The 23,889-nt window shown below is 36.3% G+C and overlaps 1 protein-coding gene across 2 annotated transcripts in view; it reads left to right on the top strand.

Moving 5' to 3' along the window:
* Positions 1 to 23,889, top strand: part of LOC106661815 (extracellular serine/threonine protein CG31145) — a 195,417-nt gene that overhangs the window by 167,021 nt on the left and 4,507 nt on the right. For both annotated transcript variants that reach the window (XM_024229782.1, XM_024229779.1), the window contains one exon: positions 19,997 to 20,121. In XM_024229782.1, coding sequence (XP_024085550.1) covers positions 19,997 to 20,121 — 125 coding nt within the window. The remainder of the gene's footprint in view (positions 1 to 19,996; positions 20,122 to 23,889) is intronic.

Raw genomic sequence — 23,889 nt, 5'->3', positions numbered from 1 at the left:
AAATTTTATACTAAATGGGGGAAAAATTGGTGACGATGTAAAAATAGGTGAAAGTGGTTAATCTTTCATTCAATTCAACATTTGTTTTGGCCAAAATTTATTTCCTGACTGTAACTTAAGAAAAAAGCTCAAAACGAAAGAAAAGTGAAAAAACATAACAAAGTGACAATAAATGTAGCGAACAACCAAAAGAAAGAAAAGAAAATTCCCACAAAATATCTGTCTAAATTCACTCAAATAAAAAAAAAATTCCCTCTGGAAAGATTTTCAAAAGGTCAATGTTAACAAAAGGTTAGTTGCTGGGCCGTTAGTGGTTGACGATTACGGATTAGTCAATTGTTGAGTAGTTAATTTGAGTTGAGTTGACACTGGTCATTTGTTCACGAGTCAGCTACAGATTAAACTTTAGAGTCGGTAAATACCCAGTGATAAGTTAGAAGGAATTTGAATTTGGATTATGAAATAAACAGTTGTTGGTTCCGAAAATAGCGACGAGTGGGCTAGACCTTTATTTTTATCCTTTTTTATCATCCTTTTATGGAGTGAGAAAGCTTTTGAGGGGGAGGATCTTGACTCCGGCTTAGATATCTCCTTGGTAGATTTTAAATACACTGACAGGCAAAAAATTTCGCCCACTTGTAAATATAACTTCATTTGAATATATTTTTATATATTAATCAAAGTTCACGTTGTTTAACGTTTAATGATTGATACTTTGTCTGAAAAAGTAAATTGCTAAGGAAAATGAAAAATAAAAAATTTAAAAAAACGGACAGATAGTTTGTTTTAATTTTGTTTTAGATTTTTAATTAACATCGCGTACCACATGCCTTAATTACATCTCGAAGACGTCTCGGTATACGTTCTACTCTCTGAAAATGTCTCTTTCCTAGAGTTAGTCCATTTTTCACGAAGAATCCTTTCAAGATCGTGGAGTGTATCAGGAATTAATGGACGTGCTCTTATTCGGTTTTTTTCGGTATCTTATAAATGTCCGATGGGGCTCAAATCTGGAGACGGACTGGCCAGGCTAAGACGCTGATGTTCTGCTGAAGGTACGTTTGTACTATGCGAGGGACATGTGGATGGATATTATCGTGCATTAGAATTGGATTGTTTAATAGAGGATAGCAAAATTTCATCCACATAGTGAGTGGCTCAAAGTCCCTCCTCGAACAACAACCAAGACTCTCCGTTGAAATTCCCGCTAAGTTGAAAAGGTTGGGTCTGTGAAAAAATTATAGGCTTCGGACCTTTCACTTCGCCTTCTCCACACTCTTTCACAACCATCTTGAGATCGTAGAGCAAATCTACACTCATCTGTAAAAAGTACAGCAGACCAATCGTCCAAAGACCACTAGCTGCGTTCTCGAGCAAATGCGAGCTGTGCAACTCTGTGTTTTTTGGTAAATTCTGGTCTTCTTACGGGGAGAAAAAGCCATCAATACATGCTGATTTAATGTCCTTCGAGCAGTGCGTTCAGAAATTTGGTCACCTAGAATTTCCTGGAGCTGATGAATCGCCTGAACAACAGTAAGGTGCCGGTTTCGTAAAATTCTCAAAGTCAAAAAACGGTCATCCTGTGGTTCTGTTACCCCTAGGGCTTCCACAACCGGGCCTTCTATGGTAGAACACAGTTTCTCGAAAACGTCTAACGGCGTGTCGCAGAGTTTCGTAGGGAACTCCGATGGCAATACCCGTATACCTTATGGACGTCCATCACCAATAAGTGCCACACCACGCGCAACATCCTCAGCACTGGCATTTTAAGTTTAAAAACTGAAATTAAGAAAATAAAGATGTAAACTAAACAGTTTATTGCTTCAGGATTCAAATTAGACTGAATAAACATTATAAATTCCGTAAAAAGTAAACAATGAAAAATCCTTTATCCTTGTTTTGAATTAAGGATTAAGTGTGTCTAATTCATATTCCCAATTTAAAACATAGCATAAACAAATATTTATTGTTAAAAACAATGAAAGAAAATAAGGGTAGAATTTTCTTTTATCTAGAAAATGAAAAAAAAATCTATTGGGCGTAATTTTTTGCCTGTTAGTGTAGTTGAAAAACGTTCTATTGAAATGTGAAGACTTTGATTGCTTTTTGTTAAGTTTTTTACCGTCCATAATAACGGATTCGTGAAAAAAGCAATGTCTCTCTATATCCCTCACATCTACGACGATTTATATAGGACTAATTGACCAAAAACGACCAGGACCAATTGAAAAAGATATGTCTTTTGTCCGGTTTAGTGTCAGCCATTGACATTTTTAAAGCGTTATACTTCAATTTCACGTTCCGGACAGTGAAAGCGTTTTAAATTATCTGTATAACTGAAAATTTTCACAATGCCGCCTGAGATTATACGTTTACGCTATAAAATATTACGTCTCGTTAGTTTTTTTTTTTTTTTAAAGAAAAAGCATTGGATATTTAAAAACTATTATAAATTTGGATAAAAATGGCACTGACATGACCATTCGAACGATAACTGGTAATGAAGGCTGCTATCGAAAGCGACGACATCCGGGACTCATGGCAATGTCGGTCGATGAGATGTCTTGGGTTATCCGAACAATAACGCACGGTTATGGTTATAAAATTTAAAAAAAATTAAATTAATGATATTAAACATTTTGAATAAATTAAAATACCCTCCATCACTCTCAATACACTTGATGGCAACTTTTCTATACCATATGAATAGAATTTTGATAGTGGTAGAGTGAGTGCGGTGTGCAATCCTTTTAAAAAGACAGTTCCTACTCACAGTAAGTTGTTTTACTACCTTTTATAAAATTTATAAATCTGAACTTGCCAACTGTTGCTTGTGCGACTTGTCAAAAATTTGTTCCAGGAACAAGTAGTTGGAAAACAACTTACTGTGAATAACAACTATCTTTTTAAAAGTATAGAATTTTGAGTCTTTACTATTAACTGATTCTGTAAATGCATTTTCTAACGACTTTTGAAACAATAAATTTTTTATATTGTAAAACGTTGTTCAGGTGTTTGAAAAAATGGTGGTCAGTAAGCGAGAGGTCTGGAGGATAGGGAGGGTAAGGGAGAACCTCATTACCAAGACAACAGTTTTCCTGAGACTCTTGTGACATATGGGACTGAACGTTGTCCAGTCACGGAATCGGCCTTTTACGAATGACCAAAGATGGCTTAGAAAATGCCGATTTCTGGTGCATTGCTTCAATTTGAGAGCAATACATTTCGGCATTGATTTTTTTGCCAGGATTGAAGAAGTGTGGTAAATCAGCCTAAATAAAGCCCACCAAAAAAACACCATCACCTTTTTTTAACGAGTACAGGACTTTGGAAAATGTGGTGCTGCTTCTTCTTGTCGTACCACTGTCCGGAACGTCTGATGTTATCGAAGGTCTACTTTTTATCACAAGAAATTCTATCTAGAACAGGGTCGTTTCTGTTTCGGCAAAGAAGTACTGCGCAAACTTCATAACGATTTATTGTATGAGGAACCCAAGTTTTGAGCTTTTTCACTTTTCCAATTGCCTTAAGATGGTCAGGGACGGTCGATTTGATAACTGAACGATTCTCTGCAATTGTTCGGACAGTTGTTCTGGGATTTTCTTCGACCAAAGCTCGCAGAACATGTAGGGAAGAAATCCTTCCACGCCCTTCTTTGACTTTATGGCTAACGGTCACCCTCTCCAAATTAGTTAAACCATCGGTGCTCTTACTCACACTGCCATCGCCTCAGAATACATTAATGTTTCTGCCGCTTGGTCACAATTCCAACCTGGTTTAAGCGGGGAACACACCTACGCAACGCTACCCGACGCCTTGTCACGTTTTGGTAGGGTGTGCACATCTATGCGACGTCAAGCGCACGCCACGTACAGTCACATAGCGCGTATCACAATAATCAGTATCACAATCGCAACGCCTCTTTTGTACTGTACTCGATGCTACTCAACGAAAATCTGGACAGTGGGGATCGCGTAGCGTAGAGTAGGATAGCGTTGCCTGTCATCGGGCAGATATGCACGGGGGTAATACAATCTTACGGAAAATTAGACATTGAATTTGCAACGGGTGGATTCGGGTCACGTCGGGTAGCGTTGCGTCGGGTGGGTTCCCCGCTTTAAACCCGTAAAACGAAATTACGCGAAAATTACGAGTTGACATCTTAGTAAAAACTGAATTATTCCCAAGTATCGAATTCCTACTGAGCTAAAAGGTTTTTGTAAGAGGATTAAAAAGGCTTGACTTTCGTACAAAATAATCCATCAAGCATAAGCAAAGAAAACACGAATACCTGCATAATTTTCCGGGCAACCAAATATTTATCCTCTACCCTTCTTTGGTGTAATTTCTATGCCGATTCAGACGGCGGACAGGTCATTGAAATAAGGCTGGGAGAAATTATTTTTACAAGCGGCAGATGTCACGTACCGCCGTCTGGCTGGAATTGGAGTGGAAAGAAGAGAGAGGTTTGGGGCGGCGCGGCGGCTGATGGGACGCGGATGGACGGCTGTGCCGCGTTAACGCCGTCCTCGGTACGCCGGGTCATTCCCAAAACTTCTTGATTGTGTTCATCAATTTTAATTAAAACTGCAAAAGCGTCTTGTTCTAATCAAAATATTAAAAGTTAGCGGGCGGAACGCGAGCCGCAGCATCTGCCGCCAACAGCTCGCTAATTGGTTTTTCATTTAAAACCGAGAAAGGATTAAAAACGTGGTAATTGTCTGACACAAAGTCTTCCCCTCGAGCAGAAAACAAACTTTCAGCTTCCGACAATTCTCTGTTTTCTAGAGTTTCGTGTTGCGAATCTGTTCAGGTCAGTGGAGGATCGAGGAAATAATTGTTTTCATTGTTTTCCTCATTACTCATGGATTGTGTGCAACTTTCAATGACACTTCGCTTCTACCGAATACCGCGATCCCAGGCTTCATCTGTGTTTTAAGAAGGGTGGAGTATTGAAATAACGTTTAATTATTGTTGTTGAAGCTCTGGCGAAAGTTCAATTAGAATTATCCTTCCTCCACGTCAGGCAATTTCGGGCCGTTTTTAACGAGGCATGTTTGTATCAAAACGTTTTCGAAACCTTCAATTTTAGTTCGTTACATTAATTGATACGATACTATACCGTATTTGAACATCGTATTGTTGGAAATGACAAATTCGAACAATTCCAACTTCCACGTAAGATTTTTAACAATGATTATTTGGAGAACGTGAGATGCGGTCTGGTGTGACGTAGGTTTAAGAGAAACATTTTCTTTATCGTGTCAACGTTTCGATCTTTATTGAGATCATCTTCAGGGCCTGGGATTTATAAAAATTGTTAAATTTTACAAATACATATAGAATGTGAAAAAATGAATTTATACAATACTAGAAATTTTAGATTAAAAAAACAATAAATAAATAAAATGAATTTATACAATGCTAGAAAAAAAAACTCAATACTAACACCATCCATTATTACGAATAATACTACATCAAATCATCAAATACAGACAAACCAACATACATTTCCATGCCATTCATTCACGGCCTATCACATAAACACATTGCTCGCTTTTGACAACTTTAAAGTAGCTTCCAAACTATAAAACAATTCACACACTTTTTTCCAGAATTAAAGATCCCAACAAATAAATCTGACGTAATTTACAAAATCAATTGGTTAAATCGTCCGGCAACTTACATCGGTATTACATCCCAATATCTGGATAAGACAGAAAAGCAACATATCTATGATTGCACAAAACCCAAACAAAATCCTACAGCATTGGCTACCCACCACTTTGACACTTTGAACACCAATACAATTTCGACTTCAACAATATAAAAATATTACACGCAGAACAAAATAAACATAAACGTAACTTTTTAGAAATGGTTTACATCAACAGGGATAAACACAGTATCAATTACAGAACAGACACATGTAAACTCAGTTGCAGCTACGCCAATATCATTAATCAAATTCAATATCAATAACATACATATATTATCATCACATCACACAAAACATATAAAACCATCATCACATTCCGCACATCAAACATTTCTACTTAGTCTAATTTTTCAAAATTTGGCTTTCCTTTCTCTAATTATCCCCGTCTATATAATCCTGACAGGATAATCAGGCCGAACCGTTATCCACGTATTTCCCATTGTCGGCTCCTTTTACCTCAAAAAAGCCGACTCCTCATACAAAAATGTCTTTCTATCCCAACTTCCTTCCCCACCCATTCAAACTCCATCATATAAAAACATAAAACATCAATATCTCACTAGCACTCTCAACACGACACACAAGAATGACACATCTACACAGAAAACAAACACTTTGAGTGAGTACTTAACAAATACTTTGATTGAATCTACAATTTTCTAACATTATATAAATTCATTTTTTAATCTAAAATTTTCGAGCATTGTATAAATTCATTTTTTTAATCTAAAATTTTCGAGCATTGTATAAATTCATTTTTTCAATCTAAAATTTTTAGCATTGTATAGTTTTTTCTAGCATCGTACAAATTCATTTTATTTATTTATTGTTTTTTTAATCTAAAATTTCTAGCATTGTCTAAGTTCATTTTTTCACACCCTACATGTATTTGTAAAATTTAACTATGATTATAAATCCCAGGCCCTGAAGATGATCTCGATAAAAGTCGAAACGTTAGCACGATAAAGAAAATGTTTTTCTAAAACCTACGTCGTACTAGACCGCATCTCTTGATCTCCGAATAATCATTGAGTAATGGTCACTAAACACCACACATTTTTAACAATGCTGTAAATGTATTGATTTCGATAGTTATGAGACGAGATATGATAGTGTTTTGAGTTGAGAAAACAAGAAAATTTCGTCGTGCTATAAATAGCATTACACCCTTGCTGATGTCGAGTCACAATCGGCGTCATTCATCATTAACAGAAGTCATCTTGTCGCCGGTCGGTCCGCATTAATTATGTATCTACACCAGACGTCTACACATATCTCGGTCACCCTTCAACGCCGTCATCCTTTACATCTCCGTCCCTGCCACAGGCGTCACCTTTGACAATCCCGTCATTCCAGAAGGTGTCGATAAAGTCCATCACTCCAGACGAACGACCCTGTTCTTCGAATCTATCGTACGCCGAGCAAAGGCACGAGTACAACCCACAGCAAACGGGCTCGGAAAAGCGTGTTACGCCGATGTTCTCATACATAATCTTTATACTTTCGAATAATTCATTTAATGAAATTCACAGAGGTGTGAAACCCATAACAAGGCAAAAGCTGCTTTCAGAGCCTGTTCAATTCCCAATACACGTTTCTAAACGGGAAAAAGGGCGTAATAACCATATTCACACAGAAGTTTCTTCTAAATAAACGTCATATGGAACGGCCAAAGTTGGCGCGTACATAGTGCTGGTTCTGACTATAAAAACTCGAATGCGCCCCTAATGACGTCCTCTTTCCAAAAGGGAGTTTTTTGCCCGCCAGAAATCCGCATAATTAACCCTCCTATTATCGTTTCCTCCCCGGGTGGTACCCTGTTAAATGGTTCACTTTTCCATTCGGCCAACAAATAGTAGCTATTAAATTATGAGTTGTGAAAAAAGTATTATTCTTGTTTACTGTTTTCCTATAAATTCCGATCTACATCAGAATGATGTTGTTCATAAGTATTGTATAGTATTTCGTGACCGTTAATTAATAACTATTTAGAGATAGTGAGATGGGTCTGGGGTGATGTAGGTATAGAAAAACATTTTCTTTATCGTGCCACGTTTCGAAGTTGATTGAGTTCATCTTCTCAACCCGAACGACATACCATTACCCCTTTTTCCATTGTCGGTCTTGCGGTACCCAGGTTTTCTAATTTTTGCATGCTGCCTAGTGATTGAGTAGCTACTTTCGAGAGGGAGACTAGTCTTGAAGGCAAAGAAGGTCGTGGAATTTTTCTTCACCGAAGATGATGGTCTGCGAGCTGTGGTCGAAGAAAATCCCAGATCAGCGAGATCTTGCAGTGAACCTTTCAGTTAGCAAATCCACCATCCCTGACCGTCTAAAGGCAAATGAAAAGATGAAAGATGCAAAAATTAGAAAACCTGTGTACCGCAAGACCGACAATGGAAAAAAGGGTAATGGTATGTCGTTCGGGTTGAGAAGATGAACTCAATCAACTTCGAAACGTGGCACGATAAAGAAAATGTTTTTCTATACCTACATCACCCCAGACCCATCTCACTATCTCTAAATAGTTATTAATTGACGGTCACGAAATACTACACAATACTTTTGAACATTGTTATATGTGACAACACGAAAACTTCTATCTTGGTTATGAGGTTCTGCCTCACCCTCACCTAAAAAATGTATCGATCAAAAGTCCTTGTAAAATGCATTTATAGAATTTGTTAATAATGAAGACAACAAATTCTATTCGAGAAGTTGACATCACGTTGGAAGAAGCGTACTGAGAGTGATGGATGGTATTTTAATTGATCCGAAATGTTTAAAATCATTTCTTTCATCTTGTTTTTATTTTGTAACCACGGCAATAATTATTTTTTCCCCGAGTCAGTTATTCCCAGGTTCTGTGCCAGTGGTGGATTCGGGCGAGGAAGGACATCCGACTCGCCCTTTTCACGGGACCCGCTTTTCCATAATTGAGGAAATTTAGTAGGAAACGTTCGATTCGGTGTTAGGCTCTGAAGGCGGGAATCGATTTTTCAGAGAGGGAAAACTGGACGCTGGGTGACAGATGACCTCAATTTAACGGAAACTACGCGCCGCGGTTAAATGATAGAGACAAATGGAGGTATACATACCGGAAATTCACTTTTTTAAGAACAAAGCAATTACTGTCTGTTCGCTTGGAGTAAAATTCAAATTGAAAAATAAAAATTAATTCATAAATGGTATATCGTGCCGTATATCTGTAGTATTGTTTCCTCAAGTGTTTCGTCCTAAAAGTGATGATGGTCCCGCGAGAAATGAGTTCAACGAGCAATTGTAGAACGAACGTTTCTGATGAATAGTTTAGTGCCTACAGCAATCGCCTCGTCGATGAGAGGAAAGCGAAGCGTACAAAACCCACTACGACTGTATTTTATGATAGGTAAACGAGCTCATATTCTTTTGTTTACCGTTAAAAGCAAATTGAAGGCATTATAAATGTATTAATGTACCAAAAGTGATGATAGATTCATTGAATTTTAGTGTGGCGTAACTTTAATGTCAAAAAAATAAGCAAAAATTGACACCACAATGGATGAGGTCACCATTCCTATGCCGCGTTTACGTTGATAATGAACTTTTGACCTATTGAAAAAATCACTAAGTTCCTTCAGCGCATTTTTTTTCTTTATTAATAAAACGTCGACGTATGAGGTTGCAAGAAAGTGGTTTGGAGGTCAAGGGGTGAGAAATGCAATTAGGCAGCATTAGCCTAAATATACTACATGTAATAGAGGGTAAATTCAATTAGCGGCGGTGTAATTTGTGCAAGCCCCGTAAGCAGACTCAATTAAGATTTATGCAGGTCGTAGATACGGTTGCAATAGAAGATAGGCCTGGAATATAATTCCCTTATTTGCAAACGATACGGGCGAATTGTCTCGACCGGTCTCGTCCTCGGCCGTTGTAAATCTAATTGAATTGTGCGATGCAATTGATAACGGGGAAAGACATCGGCGTCTGCAAAGGTTAACAGCCCGCCTGGGAGTTAGCCTTCCATTTCGAGTTATACGTCCCACGAGAGTTGTCGGATGAAAACCGTTTCCTTCCGGGCCCAAAGGCTGAAAATACGGGAAACAATCGAAATAAAATCACTCCGCTTAATTACGTCCCAACGAAAGCTTTACCACCGTACCTCCACCGAGTTAATTACACCTACTGTCAACACGATCATTCCAAAATTACAAACCATTTTTTTCGACGAATTGACCTCATTGACGGATTAAACAAAAATTCTATATAAGAATTTTAATTATTTGGGCTGGAACCCACGGTTTTTGACTTACCCACACCATCGAAGGTATAGACCAGTTTCCCAACGTAGGGCCTACGCTGGGGGGGGGATTCCAGTTTTAAGAAGGGCAATTTTGAAAAACTTGTTTAGATTTTTAGTCAACTATGTGCCTATTCCCATTCGACATTGAGTAAAAATCTTGGAATATAGTATCTTCTGTTCGCCATGAACAATGAATTTATTTGTCAAACCTCAGGTTATTCCGATCCTCTAATCACTGCGCGATATTTTTCAATATATCATAATAATTGCTGTCCTTATCTTTTTTCACAGCGTTTCGAATGAGGCTTTTCGACATCGCTCCAGTTATTTGAACTATTCGTTAAAATCTTTGTAAAGTCTCATTTTTTCATAATTTAGTATATTTTATTAAAGTGTCAAATAAATTATATGTATATTAAATTGTCAAGTTATATTAATTTAGTTTTTTAAAGATCCTAATTTTAGAGTAATGACAAATGAATTTTTTTTTTAATCTTTGGGTGAATTTGGCATTAATATTAATTTAGTAAATTCACTAGTTGTCGTGATCCGCTTGACCAATTAATATCTTTCAATTAATTAAGGTTTTTAGTTGAGATAAAAAATACTAGATTAATATTAATCCATTATATTTAGTGTCTATTGACCCAATTATTTCTTTCAATTACTTAATCTTTTTATGTAAGGTTTTTGTTGAAATGAAAGTGTCACGAGCGGGATTCGAACCCACGACCTTCGGCTCAATGGCTAGAGAAATGGCAAAACGGAGGGAAAATTCGAAAGGTAGGTTGAGATGGGGAGTTGGTGTCCGAGTGGATCGAAGTCATGATAGCTCAAGTGGTTACAACAGCGGCGTATTGAGCGAAAGTCGTGGGTTCGAATCCCGCTCGTGACACTGACTTTTTCATTTCAACCAATACCTTACATAATGATTAATTAATTGAAAGGAGTTATTTGGTCAATCGGACCACGAAATATAATGGACTTATCTTTTCTTTTATACGTAAAAATAATTCAATAAAAAAATAACAAGATAGGATTTTTTGAGAACATTTAGAAAATTTAAAATATCTCATTTTTTGGTGTCGAAGATAATGAATTCAACAACTTTTCTTTTTCTTTTCTATTCCTTTTATTTGTCCACAATGCATTTCGGGGCCATCTTCCCGGTTCGGCCTCCTCCGCATTTTCGTTTCCCTTTAGACCTCTGTGTCTGGGTTCCCAGATAACCACCACCGTTTTGCCGAGACGCCAAGAAGTAGGAGGACCTGCAATGGACAGAGGTAACCGCGCGAGTTTTCTTTTTTTTTTTTTTTAAATCGATTGTTTCTTTGACCGCTTAATTTAAAAAAATAAACTTACTCCAATGACGTGATCATGTTTTTAATTAATTTCGTTCAACAAAACTTTCCTTATAAAAAGTAAGAAAGAAGGCAAATATTAAATAAATTTGCCCGCTTTACGATCGGTAAGCTAATGAATTATGAATGAGTGTTTTTAATTACATTTCTGCGGGGTTAATTTATTGCAATTGTGAGCACGATGGTTGTGTGCATTTATTCACAGGTGATCTCGCTTACGTATTCTAAAAGCGTAAAGATATTTTTTAAATGACATTATCTTGCAACTCTCCTCTATTTCGGCCAAGTTGAAATACGGTAAATCCCACAATGTTTTTTTTTAACTCAAAAGTCAAAGAATTCACCTCTGTTGGTAAATGTTGGCCAATTTTCTTCATTTGCCTTTACATAATGTAAAACATCGACCCACTTCGACAATGGGACAGCGTAACAACAATTTCTGGATAATCTGTTCAACGCTTTACCTCGGATCCAATTAAGTAAAACTAGGACGCACAAATTTAATATTACGTACTTTGTCATTATTGTTTATCGTATTTAATTTCAAATGTTGCAGAAAACGAGCTGCCCCGGGAAATTAACGGGAGAAACGTTGATACGACTTAAGTCTGCAAGAAATGAGTCTGCAGTGGCCTTCGGCCACTGTAATCGCGATGATCATGAACTATTACCATTCCTGTTGCGGTATTTTGCATAAATATTTGTGGATCAAACGTTAAGATATATATAAAATAAATAAACACGATCTTAAAATATTCTTAAAATATATCTGCTCTTAATTGCACATGGAATGAGATATTATAAAGATGACATTTCAACGACCCCGATTTTCAAAAGTATTTTGTTAAACTATGACCATGTTTCCGCTGCAATTTTCTGTTAGTTTTCCTTTTCCGAGGGAGATTGTCAGGACTTCAAAGCACAGAAAACTAGGATTTTTAGCCTGCTCGATTCTTTACAGTTGCTTCTGCTACCGACTCAGAGGCCAAGTATTTAAAATTTGTCTTATTTGTGGCTTACTTTGCCCTAAACTTGCAGCAAAAGCGACCCAAAACCTCCTAGACCTTATTCGGTATTGAGAGCCGGCAAGTGACGTTCACACTTAGAAGAAGCATATATACAGTAAGGTCCCCCCATTCAAACTAATACATAGTAAATCAGCTACCTTGAGTTCTACTTACATGGAACATAAACATAAAATAAAAACGGTAAAAATGAACCGAAGATACGGACAACTCAGACATTGTGACTTCGATCCACTCGGACACTAACTTCCCATCTCATATATGGCAAAAAGGAAGGAAAATTCAAAAGGTGGGGTTGAGATGGGAGGAAAAGTCAAGAAGTCACGATAGCTCAAGTGGTAGAACAGCGGCGTATTTAGCCGAAGGTCGTGGGTTCGAATCCAGCTCGTGACACTGACTTTTTTACCTCAATCAATACCTTACATAAAGATTAATTATTGAAAGAGGTTATTTGGTCAATCGGACCACGAACTCTAATGGATTTAATAAGAATAAAAACAACCTTATTTCACCTTCGCAGTTTGGACGTGGATAACTGTTCTCGTCTTCATCGTTGGCACCAGCAAAAATCATATTTATGTTTCTTATAAATTAGTGTACAGCGTTATAATCGAGTCAAAAGTTCGTGAAGGTTTCTACTTTAAACATTTGCGATAATCGACTATAGAAGAACCGGAATTAATAATTGCCCAGTTGAGTGAGGCTCACAATTACAATTCGATCATGAAAATCTACAGATGTAATAGAGCGGTTAACAGAGGCCGAGAGAAGTGCTCTTCAACTCATCATACTAATTGTAACTGGTTTTCCTCCAGTACAGAAGAGGATAATGAGGCTCATTGTGTTTTAAGTAGTACTTCAAATACGGGGGATTACTCGAGTGCTCCCTCGCATCAAACGAAAAAAGTTTCATTCTGCGCATTCCACCCAACACATCTTTCCGATGTCCTTTTTTTTATTCACCTATGAAATCCAAATGCTGTACTAACAGTGAACCCATACAGATAATTCATATTGTCTTTTGAATAGAAAAAATCAAGATTAATTCCTAATGAAACAAAAATTTCAGCTTTTTTTTTAAATGTGTGGTATTAAAGTAATTTTATGGAAAAGTAAAATAATTATGTGTGGTGTTTAGTGACCGTTAGTCAATGATTATTCGGAGATCGTGAAATGCGGTCTGGTGTAGTTTAAAGTTTACAAATGCACGTAGGATGTGAAAAAATGAATTATACAATGCTAGAAAAATTTTAGATTAAAAAAGTTAATTTATACAATGCTAGAAAATGTTTAAATTAAAAAAGTTAATTTATACAATGCTAGAAAAATTTTAGATTAAAAAAATGAATTTATACAATGCTAGAAAATGATTAGATAAAAAAATGAATTTATGCAATGCTAGAAAAGTTTTAGATTAAAAAAATGAATTTATACAATGCTAGAAAATTTTTAGATTAAAAAAATGAATTTATACAATGCTAGAAAAAGTTAGATAAAAAAAAGAATTTATACAATGCTAGAAAATTTTAGATTCAATGAAAGTATTCAAGCAAACACTTTGAGTGAGTACAAATACTTTGAGTATAAATTCATTTTTTTAATCTAAATTTAAAATTTTCTAGCATTGGATAAATTCATTTTTTCACATCCTACATGCATTTGTAAAATTTAAACAATGTTTATAAAACCCAGGTCCTGAAGATGATCTCAATAAAGATCGAAACGTTGGCACGATAAAGAAAATGTTTTTCTACATCCTACGCCACACCACACCACATCTCACTATCTCCGAATAGCTTTTTTGGAAATTGTTTTATTTAATAATCTTTTATGAAAGTTAGGCAATTATTGAAAAATCTCGTAGATATTTCAAAAATATTTAGGTCATATTGTTACTTGCCCGCAGTTTTTCATTACACAGGTCCACTGTAAAAATCACAGAAGAAAATCATTCTAATGAACATTTTCTTTATGCACGTATAAACTTTAAGAGGGATATTTCACCGGTGTAGCAAATGAAATCTGATCAGGTTTCAAAAGACTGTGAGGTGTGTCCCGACTCGGGCATTTCACCGGCTGTCAACAGCAGTGCAGTAGTGGTAGTGACATTAGTAGTAACCATGTTAACATTTCTGCCTTTGATTTTGAACGGGCTGAAAACCGAGACAACCACACTGAACCCCGAGAGGAAACAATTATTTTCGCAGACCTCATCCAAATTTTCCGTCAAAACTAATTGTGTACGTTGGTGTTTTGGATGAATATCGGCAGAGAGAATATTATTTTTTTTAGAAATTGTTTTTACACAGATGGACTTACATTCTTTATTGTCTTGTCCATCCGCCCCGTTATACGTTAGATAGTCCTTATACCGGCGACCTACGACAAACTAAAACCTGTGGGTTTGAAAGAGAAAAGTGGGAAATGTTTAAACTTGTCGTCTTCTCGGGCCTGGGGCTCCAGTAGGATATGAGGATTTATTTTCCTTCAGTTTAATTTATTCAGAATTAATGGGCCTCCCTTTGCAGGTTTCCTGTTTACTTATTCGAAAATCGTGAGATGCGGTGTGGTGTGATGTAAATTTCAGAAAAATATTTTCTTTATCGTGTCAACGTTTTGATCTTTATTAAGATCATATGCAGAAAACATACACTTGGAGTGAGTAGAAATACTTTGATTGAATAAAAGAAAATATTAAAAAAATATATTTTTTCCATTGTATAAATTCACTTTTTTTTCCACATCCTACATGCATTTGTTAAAATTAAACAATGTTTGTAAATCCCAGGCCCTGAAGATGATCTCAATAAAGATCGAAACGTTGGCACGATAATGAAAATGTTTTTCTGAAACCTGTATCACACCAGAAGGCATCTTACGATTTTCGAATAATTATTGACTAACGGGTCACTAATCACCACACATTTCCTCTTTACATTTTTTGATTAATTTTATTTTTTATTATATTTTTGACGTCTTTGTCAGGTATGTCGACCATATTGTTTGCATAGTTGAGAAGGGGAATCCAGCCCGGACCAACTTTATAAACCTATTAAAATGTGTTTTACCGTTAATTAAATAAATACATAGACACAGGAATAAATAAAAAGGCAGACGAGGCGGCTATGTACCAACCTCCGGACTTAACCACCGGGATCCGGTCCTCTGACGCTAAGAATGCAATAAAAATCTGATGGAAAGAAAGTGGCAAAGTGGTTATCCTAGCCCGAGTAAAAATAGGCCATGCGAGGTTTACACACTGACACTTACTTTGGGGCCAAAACCAGCGTATGTGTCCGGCATGGAGAGAAAGGTTGTTCGATACGTCATACCTAATCGAAGTGAGATTCCTTGGTTACATGCAGCGCGCAGAAATGCCACCCAATTTGAGAATTGTGCTTGAGCACGGCACGGATTATTTTGTGACTCCTGTTCCGATTCTTGGAGGAGACGGGGTGGTTCGGTGGTATATAATAATAATAGTTGCGTATACCTACCATGTGTTAAGAGTTAACTTATTTATTAGCGTGAGTGTGTGATGTGACAGGGTCGATGGCGGAATATCGAGTACCACATCGACCCTCAATTATGTAGGGTACCTATAGGTTAGTTGTATAATATGTGTAAAAGATGATGGAGGAATATCGAGTATTACACCGCCCTAATTGAATGAATGGTATGTAAATAGGAGTGGGTGTATTTACGAATGAATGCGAGTACGAATGGGTTTGGAACTGCATGCGTTGGGTGCTGAATTGACCTAGCTGTAGATCGCACCTCCTTCCGAACGATGAATAAATCATTACATAAAGATATTCTCTATTTTTGGCGGCCAAGAATTTTCAGCCTTAAAGCCTTGTGCACCTGGAAACGGTTTTGGTCCTGAAAACATTTGCTTAACGGAGGGACGACTTTTGGAAAGATGGCTTTTAGGTCTACCCTTTCCCTTTCAAAAAGTCTACAATTCAAGAGAGAATTTTATGGCCCACGTTATCATCGGTATCGCATTCGGGACATAAAAGGCTTTTGAACCTTTTGAATTTAAAGAGGTATGCCAAGAAGATGTCATGGCCGGTCAAGGTTGCGTCCGGTGATACACAGGATCCTCATTGTAAGCAGTGGAGACACGCAATGTCTAGTCAATTGTTTATGAATCCCGAGCGCTGTCTTTTTTGGGATGTTCCCTCAGCCTTTGCATATTTTAACATATTTTAGCATGATGGCAACTTTGCTTTGGAGGTATGTCAATCGGCTGGGCATATTACTGGAGTGCAAGGGTTGATGTCCTGTTGGCCTGGTGCTTCTTAGCAAAACTATCCTCTGCTTTGTTCCAGGATACTTTTGCTTCAACTTTTCAACTTTAGTTCGTTAGACGACCGTCTGGCGCTTTCGGTAGATATACGCTGTTATAAACAATCGCTAGGGCTTTTGGTCTCAGTCTCCATGTCGCTTGTGCAATTCCGCCCAATTCGCAGGCTTTGCATCGTGTTGCTTCTCTCATTTTGATATCTTAATCAGCTGTACTGAGTTTTTCTCCAAGCTTTATCACTATATATTTAACTTTGCCGTATGTTTTATCGACTTTCTTTCTAACTTGATAGTGGGAGTAGTAACAAGTTTACCTTTGAGCATGAGCTTACGGCATTTATCGGGAGATATTTTCAATTTTACCTCACTGCACCATTTGATTATTTTGCCTATTAAATTTTGAAGGTTTTGAACTTTTCTTCGAGTTTTTTTTTTTTTTAACTAAAATAATGTTTATGAGGTCTTCGACGAAAGTCACAAAGTCAGGATTTCAAGGAGACTATTGAAGACCACATTCAAAAATAGCGGGCCTAACACAGATCCCTGTGGGCAACCTTTGTAACTTGTAACAAAGGTGTGCTTTGTCGCTATTTCTGCCTTTCTGGGTTCGAAAAAGATTTCGGGGCAGTTTTTTTAGCTCGTTCAAGACAAAAGTCCATTCAATGGAGTCCAAGGCTCCTAAATATCGAAAATAATAGCTAGGGCATATTTTTTCTAGCTTTTTTTCTGTTACGTTATACAATTTGCTTATTGCATCTTCGGTCGATAGTCCTTTCCTTTCTCTATGTGCCTCTTAGTGTCCATTATGGGGCTGAGCCTTGTAATGAGTTTTTCAAAAAAATTTCATAGAACAGGTAATTAGCAAGTTGGCCTGTAGGAACTGGGTTCGTCTTTTGGCTTATTTCCAGACATTAGCAACATCTTAATTCATGCTCTTTTCCATATTTTTCTGAAAAGTATCATAGTTTTAATCATCGAAGGGCACTGTTAGAATCAAGAATATTGGTTTTCTTTAGTCGATTATTTGGTTGTTGATTGAGTCGAACCGGGATGTTTTTTCTTTTTTAAGGAGTCGATCGTCACCTTTACCTCTTCAACTGACCATGAGTTGCTATTTCCATTTGCACTGAAAACTTCTCGAGTTTTTTTTACTTATTTGATATGTTTTAAACCGTTCTCTTTTAAACAACTTTTTAAGAAGGCTGTTGTTTCTTGGCTTGTGACCGTTGTCTTCCGTTTATTCCTATCGATTGTAGGGCTCTTTCTGGCCTTGCACATAAACAACGATGAGCCCAGCTTATTAAATCATAACATGTCTAATAATTCTGGAACAACTCTCTGTATAGATCTTAAAGCATTAACATTCATAGCAGTATAAGGAGGGAAAATCTTTATACTTTTCAACCGCTCGTACATATTTCCAAATCCAGATAGCCAAAATGGTTCAATTTTTTATGAATACAACACATCTAGGACAACTAAAGTTCTTAGAATTAATTAAATAGACTGTTTGTTTTTTGTTTTTATCAAAGAAAATGGTGAAATTTTAAGAGCTGAAAACATCTAAGAGGGTAGTCGTTTAGAGAGTCGAAGTGCGCCTCATACATATAAGATGAGAGTCTTTGCAAAAACTTGTCGCCAGCGGCGGAACGCTGCTGGAAACTCTTTGAGAGTCGACCGGCGGACCTGAAAGTCTTCCCGTCGAGCCGGTTAATTAATTCCTCGCTCATTAATTTAAAAACTTACCTCGTCTCCCAACCTCGCCGCAGATATAAAATATTCCTTAAATATACATCGTTTTTCTCAAGTCCCTACCCCAAGGTTCCTCATACTTTATAAATCTAGTAGATAAAAGGGGCAAAATATTCGAAAAGTTGTGGACCCCCAGCCGTTTCTACAAAAAGTGTTACACCCAGAAAGAACGAAAGTTTTAAAGAAATCATATCAGGACGTACTTAATGTACAATAGACGACTGATTTTGGCGCATATGGAAGATATGGCAACGATCCGTTTATTGTCTATGAGATCATTACTATCACCAATCGCAACGATAACGGCTAAATCAGATTTGCCAAAAAAAAAGTTTCTTTACACCAAAAAAAGTTGTTAGTTTGAAAGCACAACACTATATCTAAAAAGAGTTCATTGCAAATAAATACGTTTTAAAGATAACGAAATATTTTACGAATATACTTGTATTGGGCTGTCCGGAAAAATGCAGATTTTCATGTTTTCATTCAATTATCTCTCTAAACAATAAATTGTCTACGTTTGATGGATTATTCTTTCGTACGAATGTCAACACTTTTTAATCCTCTTCCAAACAAAAATGTTTGGTTACCTCAGAAGCATTTCGTTACTTGGGAATAATTCAGTTTTACTTAGATGCCAATGCGTGATTTTCGCTAATTTCGTTTTACGAGTTAAAAATCGGTCGCAACAGTGGCCAAACGGCCAAAAACATTAATGAAGTCTGGTGTGATGGCAGTGTGAATCAGAGCACCCACCAGAGATGCATTATAAATTTTCGGGAGGGAGATTTTAGCCTTGAAGAGGAAAAAGATCGTGGAAGGATTTCTTCGCCAGATGGTGATGTTCTGCGACCTTTGGCCGAAGAAAATGCCAATTCGAGAACTTGCAGAGAATCTTTCAGTTAGCAATTTCTAAGAATAAGTGTCTGATTTGATTAATTTTGGTTTTGTGTCCGATTATGTAGTCCCTATCCAATTCGATTGTTTTTGGAGTCTAAGGAAGCTTTTTTTGTCATTTTTCAATCCCGCTCGTGACACTGACTTTTTTATCTCAACTAAAAATCTTAATTAATTGAATGATATTAATTGGTCAAGCGGACCACGAAAACTAGTGAATTTAATGAGTTAAAATGAAGTATACCTTCACTAAAGCTCTCTGTGGCCATTTCTTTTGTTGCGAGAATCAAATAGATTACACGACATTTGAAAAATGGCAAAATGGAGGGAAAATTCAAAAGATGGGGTTGAGATGGGAAGTTAGTGTCCGAGCGGAGTGAGGTCACGATAGCTCAAGCGGTAGAGCAGCAGCGTATCTAGCCGAAAATCGTGGGTTCGAATCCCGCTCGTGACACTGACTTTTTTATCTAAAAAAAACCTTAATTATGGAATTAAAATGATCAGATACACTCGAACTATAGAAAAATTAATGGATTTGAAGCATGAGATGAGCAGGGCGTTCTGTGTTGTCTGATCGAACATAAAAGGAATTTTATCGTGTATTAAAATTAACACAAACTACTCTTCTTTAATAGATCTTTTTCTGTTTCAGGAAAAACATGACCCTCCTCGATCAGTTCCACAGGAGGATAACGAAACACTATCTCTACCCTGAAAAGGACCCTATTGTACCCAAGCTCCTTGTCCAAATGGCGACCGCCCCCATCGTCCACGTCAGTGAGTAAAATCCATGTTATCTCATCATAAATTTATCAAATGAATACATAAGACTATGCGTATGTGGTCCTATCTATTCTTATTACAAGCAGACCTATGCATCTCTGTCTTAAAATTAAGCCCAGAGATAAGGAATATTATTTTTCATATCAGATATTTTTACGAGGATTAAAGATTCTTTTACAGCAAAAGCATAGAATGATCGATAAGCTGTCCAAATAAATACATAACACTAGTTTTTATATTTCACCGCGTACGAAGATTTTACGTAATTATTATTTATTTTCTGTTTGAAACTTATTCAATCTGTGGTAATTATTTTAATCAATAATTATATTTTTACACGCTGAATTATTTTCGAACGTGTTCACTTCCGTGACTACTCTTGTTATCACAGTCGAAAGATTCACACCACCGGATTATTTGGTAAATTAACTCGGTCCGAGCCGGTCTCGTAAATTTGAACATTGCGCCAGACGGATGAAATCGTTTTTGTAAATGAAAGTGGAAAATTAACAACTGTTTCTGAGGTGATCGACTCATGTACTCTTTGATTACTTTCACCCGCTTGAGTTGCGGTGTTCAATCTGGGAAAAATAACGAATTGGACAACACGTAGGCTTACACGACATGTGTATTCACAATGTCAATGCGGTGGAAACTTTATTTTATAAAAACTATTCGTTTTGCTCGTTCAATGTTTTAATATACTGGCATTTTTTACAGCTTCAATACACCAATAAACATACATTTCATTTCGTTTTAAATACAATTATTATATCATATATTTATGTGATATAAGGTGTAGGTATTTTTATGATTTATAATTTGATTTTTCACCAAACTTGAATTTAAAAAATTATAATTTCACTTTCGTTCGAATTAAGCTCTTATATTTGAATAAGCCTCTCACATGTCTTTCCCTTCGACTTTATCATAGGTATTCGACTTTTTTTTAGCTGAACTGTGTGAAAATCTACTGTAAAAGTGTGATCATATCATAGACTTTCTGGTACCGTTAGTAGAAAAAGCTAACAGTGTTATCTATCTACACTTGCTTTTCTATTCTGTTGTCAAAAGATCTTCAATGAGATCTGTACAGTCTTGCCATGTATGAAGCTTCTTTTTTTATAGATTCCTGCGATGCCTTCACTTTTTTTTTACTTTTACATTATTTTTATTTTAAAAATATGTACATCATTCTGCCATCTGTTTTTATTTTTTTTTAGTATTTTGCTTATCATTAGAAAACTGGAAAACCAGTTTTCTACTATTGAAATTCTTCTATTTAGTTCTTTCTAGTGTGTCTTGGAACCAAGCTGATTTCATTTCATAAAAAGTTTTATAAACTTGATCTCATAAATATTATATTGTGACGTAGGTTTTAAAAAACATTTTCTTTATCGTGCCACCGTTTCGATCTTTATTGAGATCATCTTCAGGGCCTGGGATTTATAGACATTGTTTAAATTTTACAAATACATGTAGGATGTGAAAAAAATATGAATTTAAATTCTGAAAAATTTTAGATTAAAAAATTAATTTAAACAATGCTAACAAATTTTAGATTAAAAAAATGAATTTTTACAATGCTAGAAAATTTTATTTTTTTATTTAGTTTTTTTTTTTGTTACATGAACCCGTCGGATTCGAATGCAGGGCCGCTGGATTCGAACCCTTGACCTTTACCTTACAGTGATGAGCGCAGTATTAAAAAAAATATTTTAATCTAAAATTTTCTAGCAATGTATACATTTATTTTTTTAAATCTAAAATTTTCTAGCATTGTATAAATTCTTTTTTTTTCTAGCAAGCAAAAAATTCGTTTTTTTATCTAAAATTTTCTAACACTGTATAAATTCTTTTTTTGTAATCTAAAATTTTCTAGCATTGCATAAATTCTCTTTTGTTTTTGTTTTTAATCTAAAATTTTCTAGCATTGTATAAATTATTTTCTTTTTTCTAATCTAAAATTTTCTAGCATTGCATAAATTCATTTTTTTAATCTAAAATTTTCTAGCATTGTATAAATTCATTTTTTTAATCTAACATTTTCTAGCATTGTATAAATTCAATCATGCCAACGTTTCGATCTTTATTGAGATCATCTTCAGGGCTCAAAGTGTTTGTTTTCTGTGTAGATGTGTCCTTCTTGTGTACCGAGTTGACAGTGCCAGGAGATATTGCTCTCAACACGACCCCAATAATGACACATCTACACGGAAAACAAACACTTTGAGCCCTGAAGATGATCTCAATAAAGATCGAAACTTTGACACGGTAAAGACAATATTTTTCTAAAACCTACGTCACACCAGACCGCATCTCACGGTCTCCAAATAATCATTAACTAACGGTCACTAATCACCATCCATTATTATGTCATGTAAACAGTCAGCATCTACATCCTTCTAATCGCGCAGTCGAAGGCACAAGGGAGCACAGAGTCAATAAGAATCCAATCTCTCTTAAGACTATGTCATCAAACAAAACAAATTCATGTTTTGATCCGAGCAACCCTAAACAAAAAGAAATGTTTTGCCTAAACCATATTCCGATTATAAACTACTCAAAAATGAATAGGGATATTGCCCGTTTTGTATTAATTACTTTCCCGACCATTTTTATTTCATTTTTATTATAAATTACATTAAACCATACTAGACATTATTATGTTTTTCTGAAAGGAAAATTTAATTAAGGAATTATGAAAAATAACAAAATAAAAGATTTTAATTCCATAATTTTGTTCATTGGACATATACTATTTTTAAACAATTAATACCGTGTATAATGTCCTCTGTGAGCTATACCCTCTGTGCACCTGTTAGGCATTAGGCATTATTTGGAGATCGGGAGATGCGATCTTATGTGATGTAGGTTTAGAAAAACATTTTCTTTATTGTGCCAACGTTTCGATCTTTTTATTTAGATCATCTTCAGTGCTCAAAGTATGTGTTTTCTGTGTAGATGTGTCACGGTTGTGTGTCGTGTTGTATGTAAATACTAATTATTACACACTGTTAATAAGGTTGTCACTAATTTCATAAGGAATTCCACTCCATAGATATTGCAATGCTGCATTGCAGGTCAAATGGCTGCGGATGGTGATCGAAAAGCCGTCTTTGCAACGCATCCCACATATCCTCGATGGGATTGAGGTCTGGAAACAATGGTGGAAAGGGCCGTTGGGAAATTCCCAGGTTTATAAACATCGCTGAAAACTCTGCCTCTATGAGGTCTGTAACCCAGAAATTGAAAATCCTCGCCAATCAGATCCCGGGTTTGAGGGACGTATTCATCGATAATGTATTACACATAACGGATTGCGGTTTAGGTTGCCTTCAACAATATGGAGTCCAGTTAGTCCTCCAGTGTAAATCCCAGCTCAGACCGTTACATCGCCTCTTCCTTATGTTCTGGAGGGAGCAAGAACTGGGGCATTGTAAGCATCCCCTGTTCTCGGTAGAATCTTCGGACGGAAACGCGACTCATCAGAACTGCATTCCAATTGGTGTTCTCTTCTAGGCGCTCGCTGCAACTAATTCTCCTGAGTTGCTGGTGGCGAGTTGTTGCTGGAGGTCTTCTCACAGGGGCATGCAATGTGGGCCTACTTGCCACAAAGATTACGAATCGTACGATAAAATGCCAAAACAGCTTGTACCTTCATTCACGATCTGGCGGGTACTATGGAAAAGGTTCCGTCTTGCAGCTATAACAATATTTCAGTTTATTTTACTTAAGAAATCATCTTATCTACAAATACAC

This window comes from Cimex lectularius, unplaced genomic scaffold (genome assembly GCF_000648675.2).
Source record: "Cimex lectularius strain Harlan isolate CLEC.00 unplaced genomic scaffold, Clec_2.1 scaffold57, whole genome shotgun sequence".
NCBI classification, from domain to species: domain Eukaryota; kingdom Metazoa; phylum Arthropoda; class Insecta; order Hemiptera; family Cimicidae; genus Cimex; species Cimex lectularius.
Note: the sequence above shows the minus strand (reverse complement) of the source record. Positions and strands in the feature narration are given on the sequence as shown.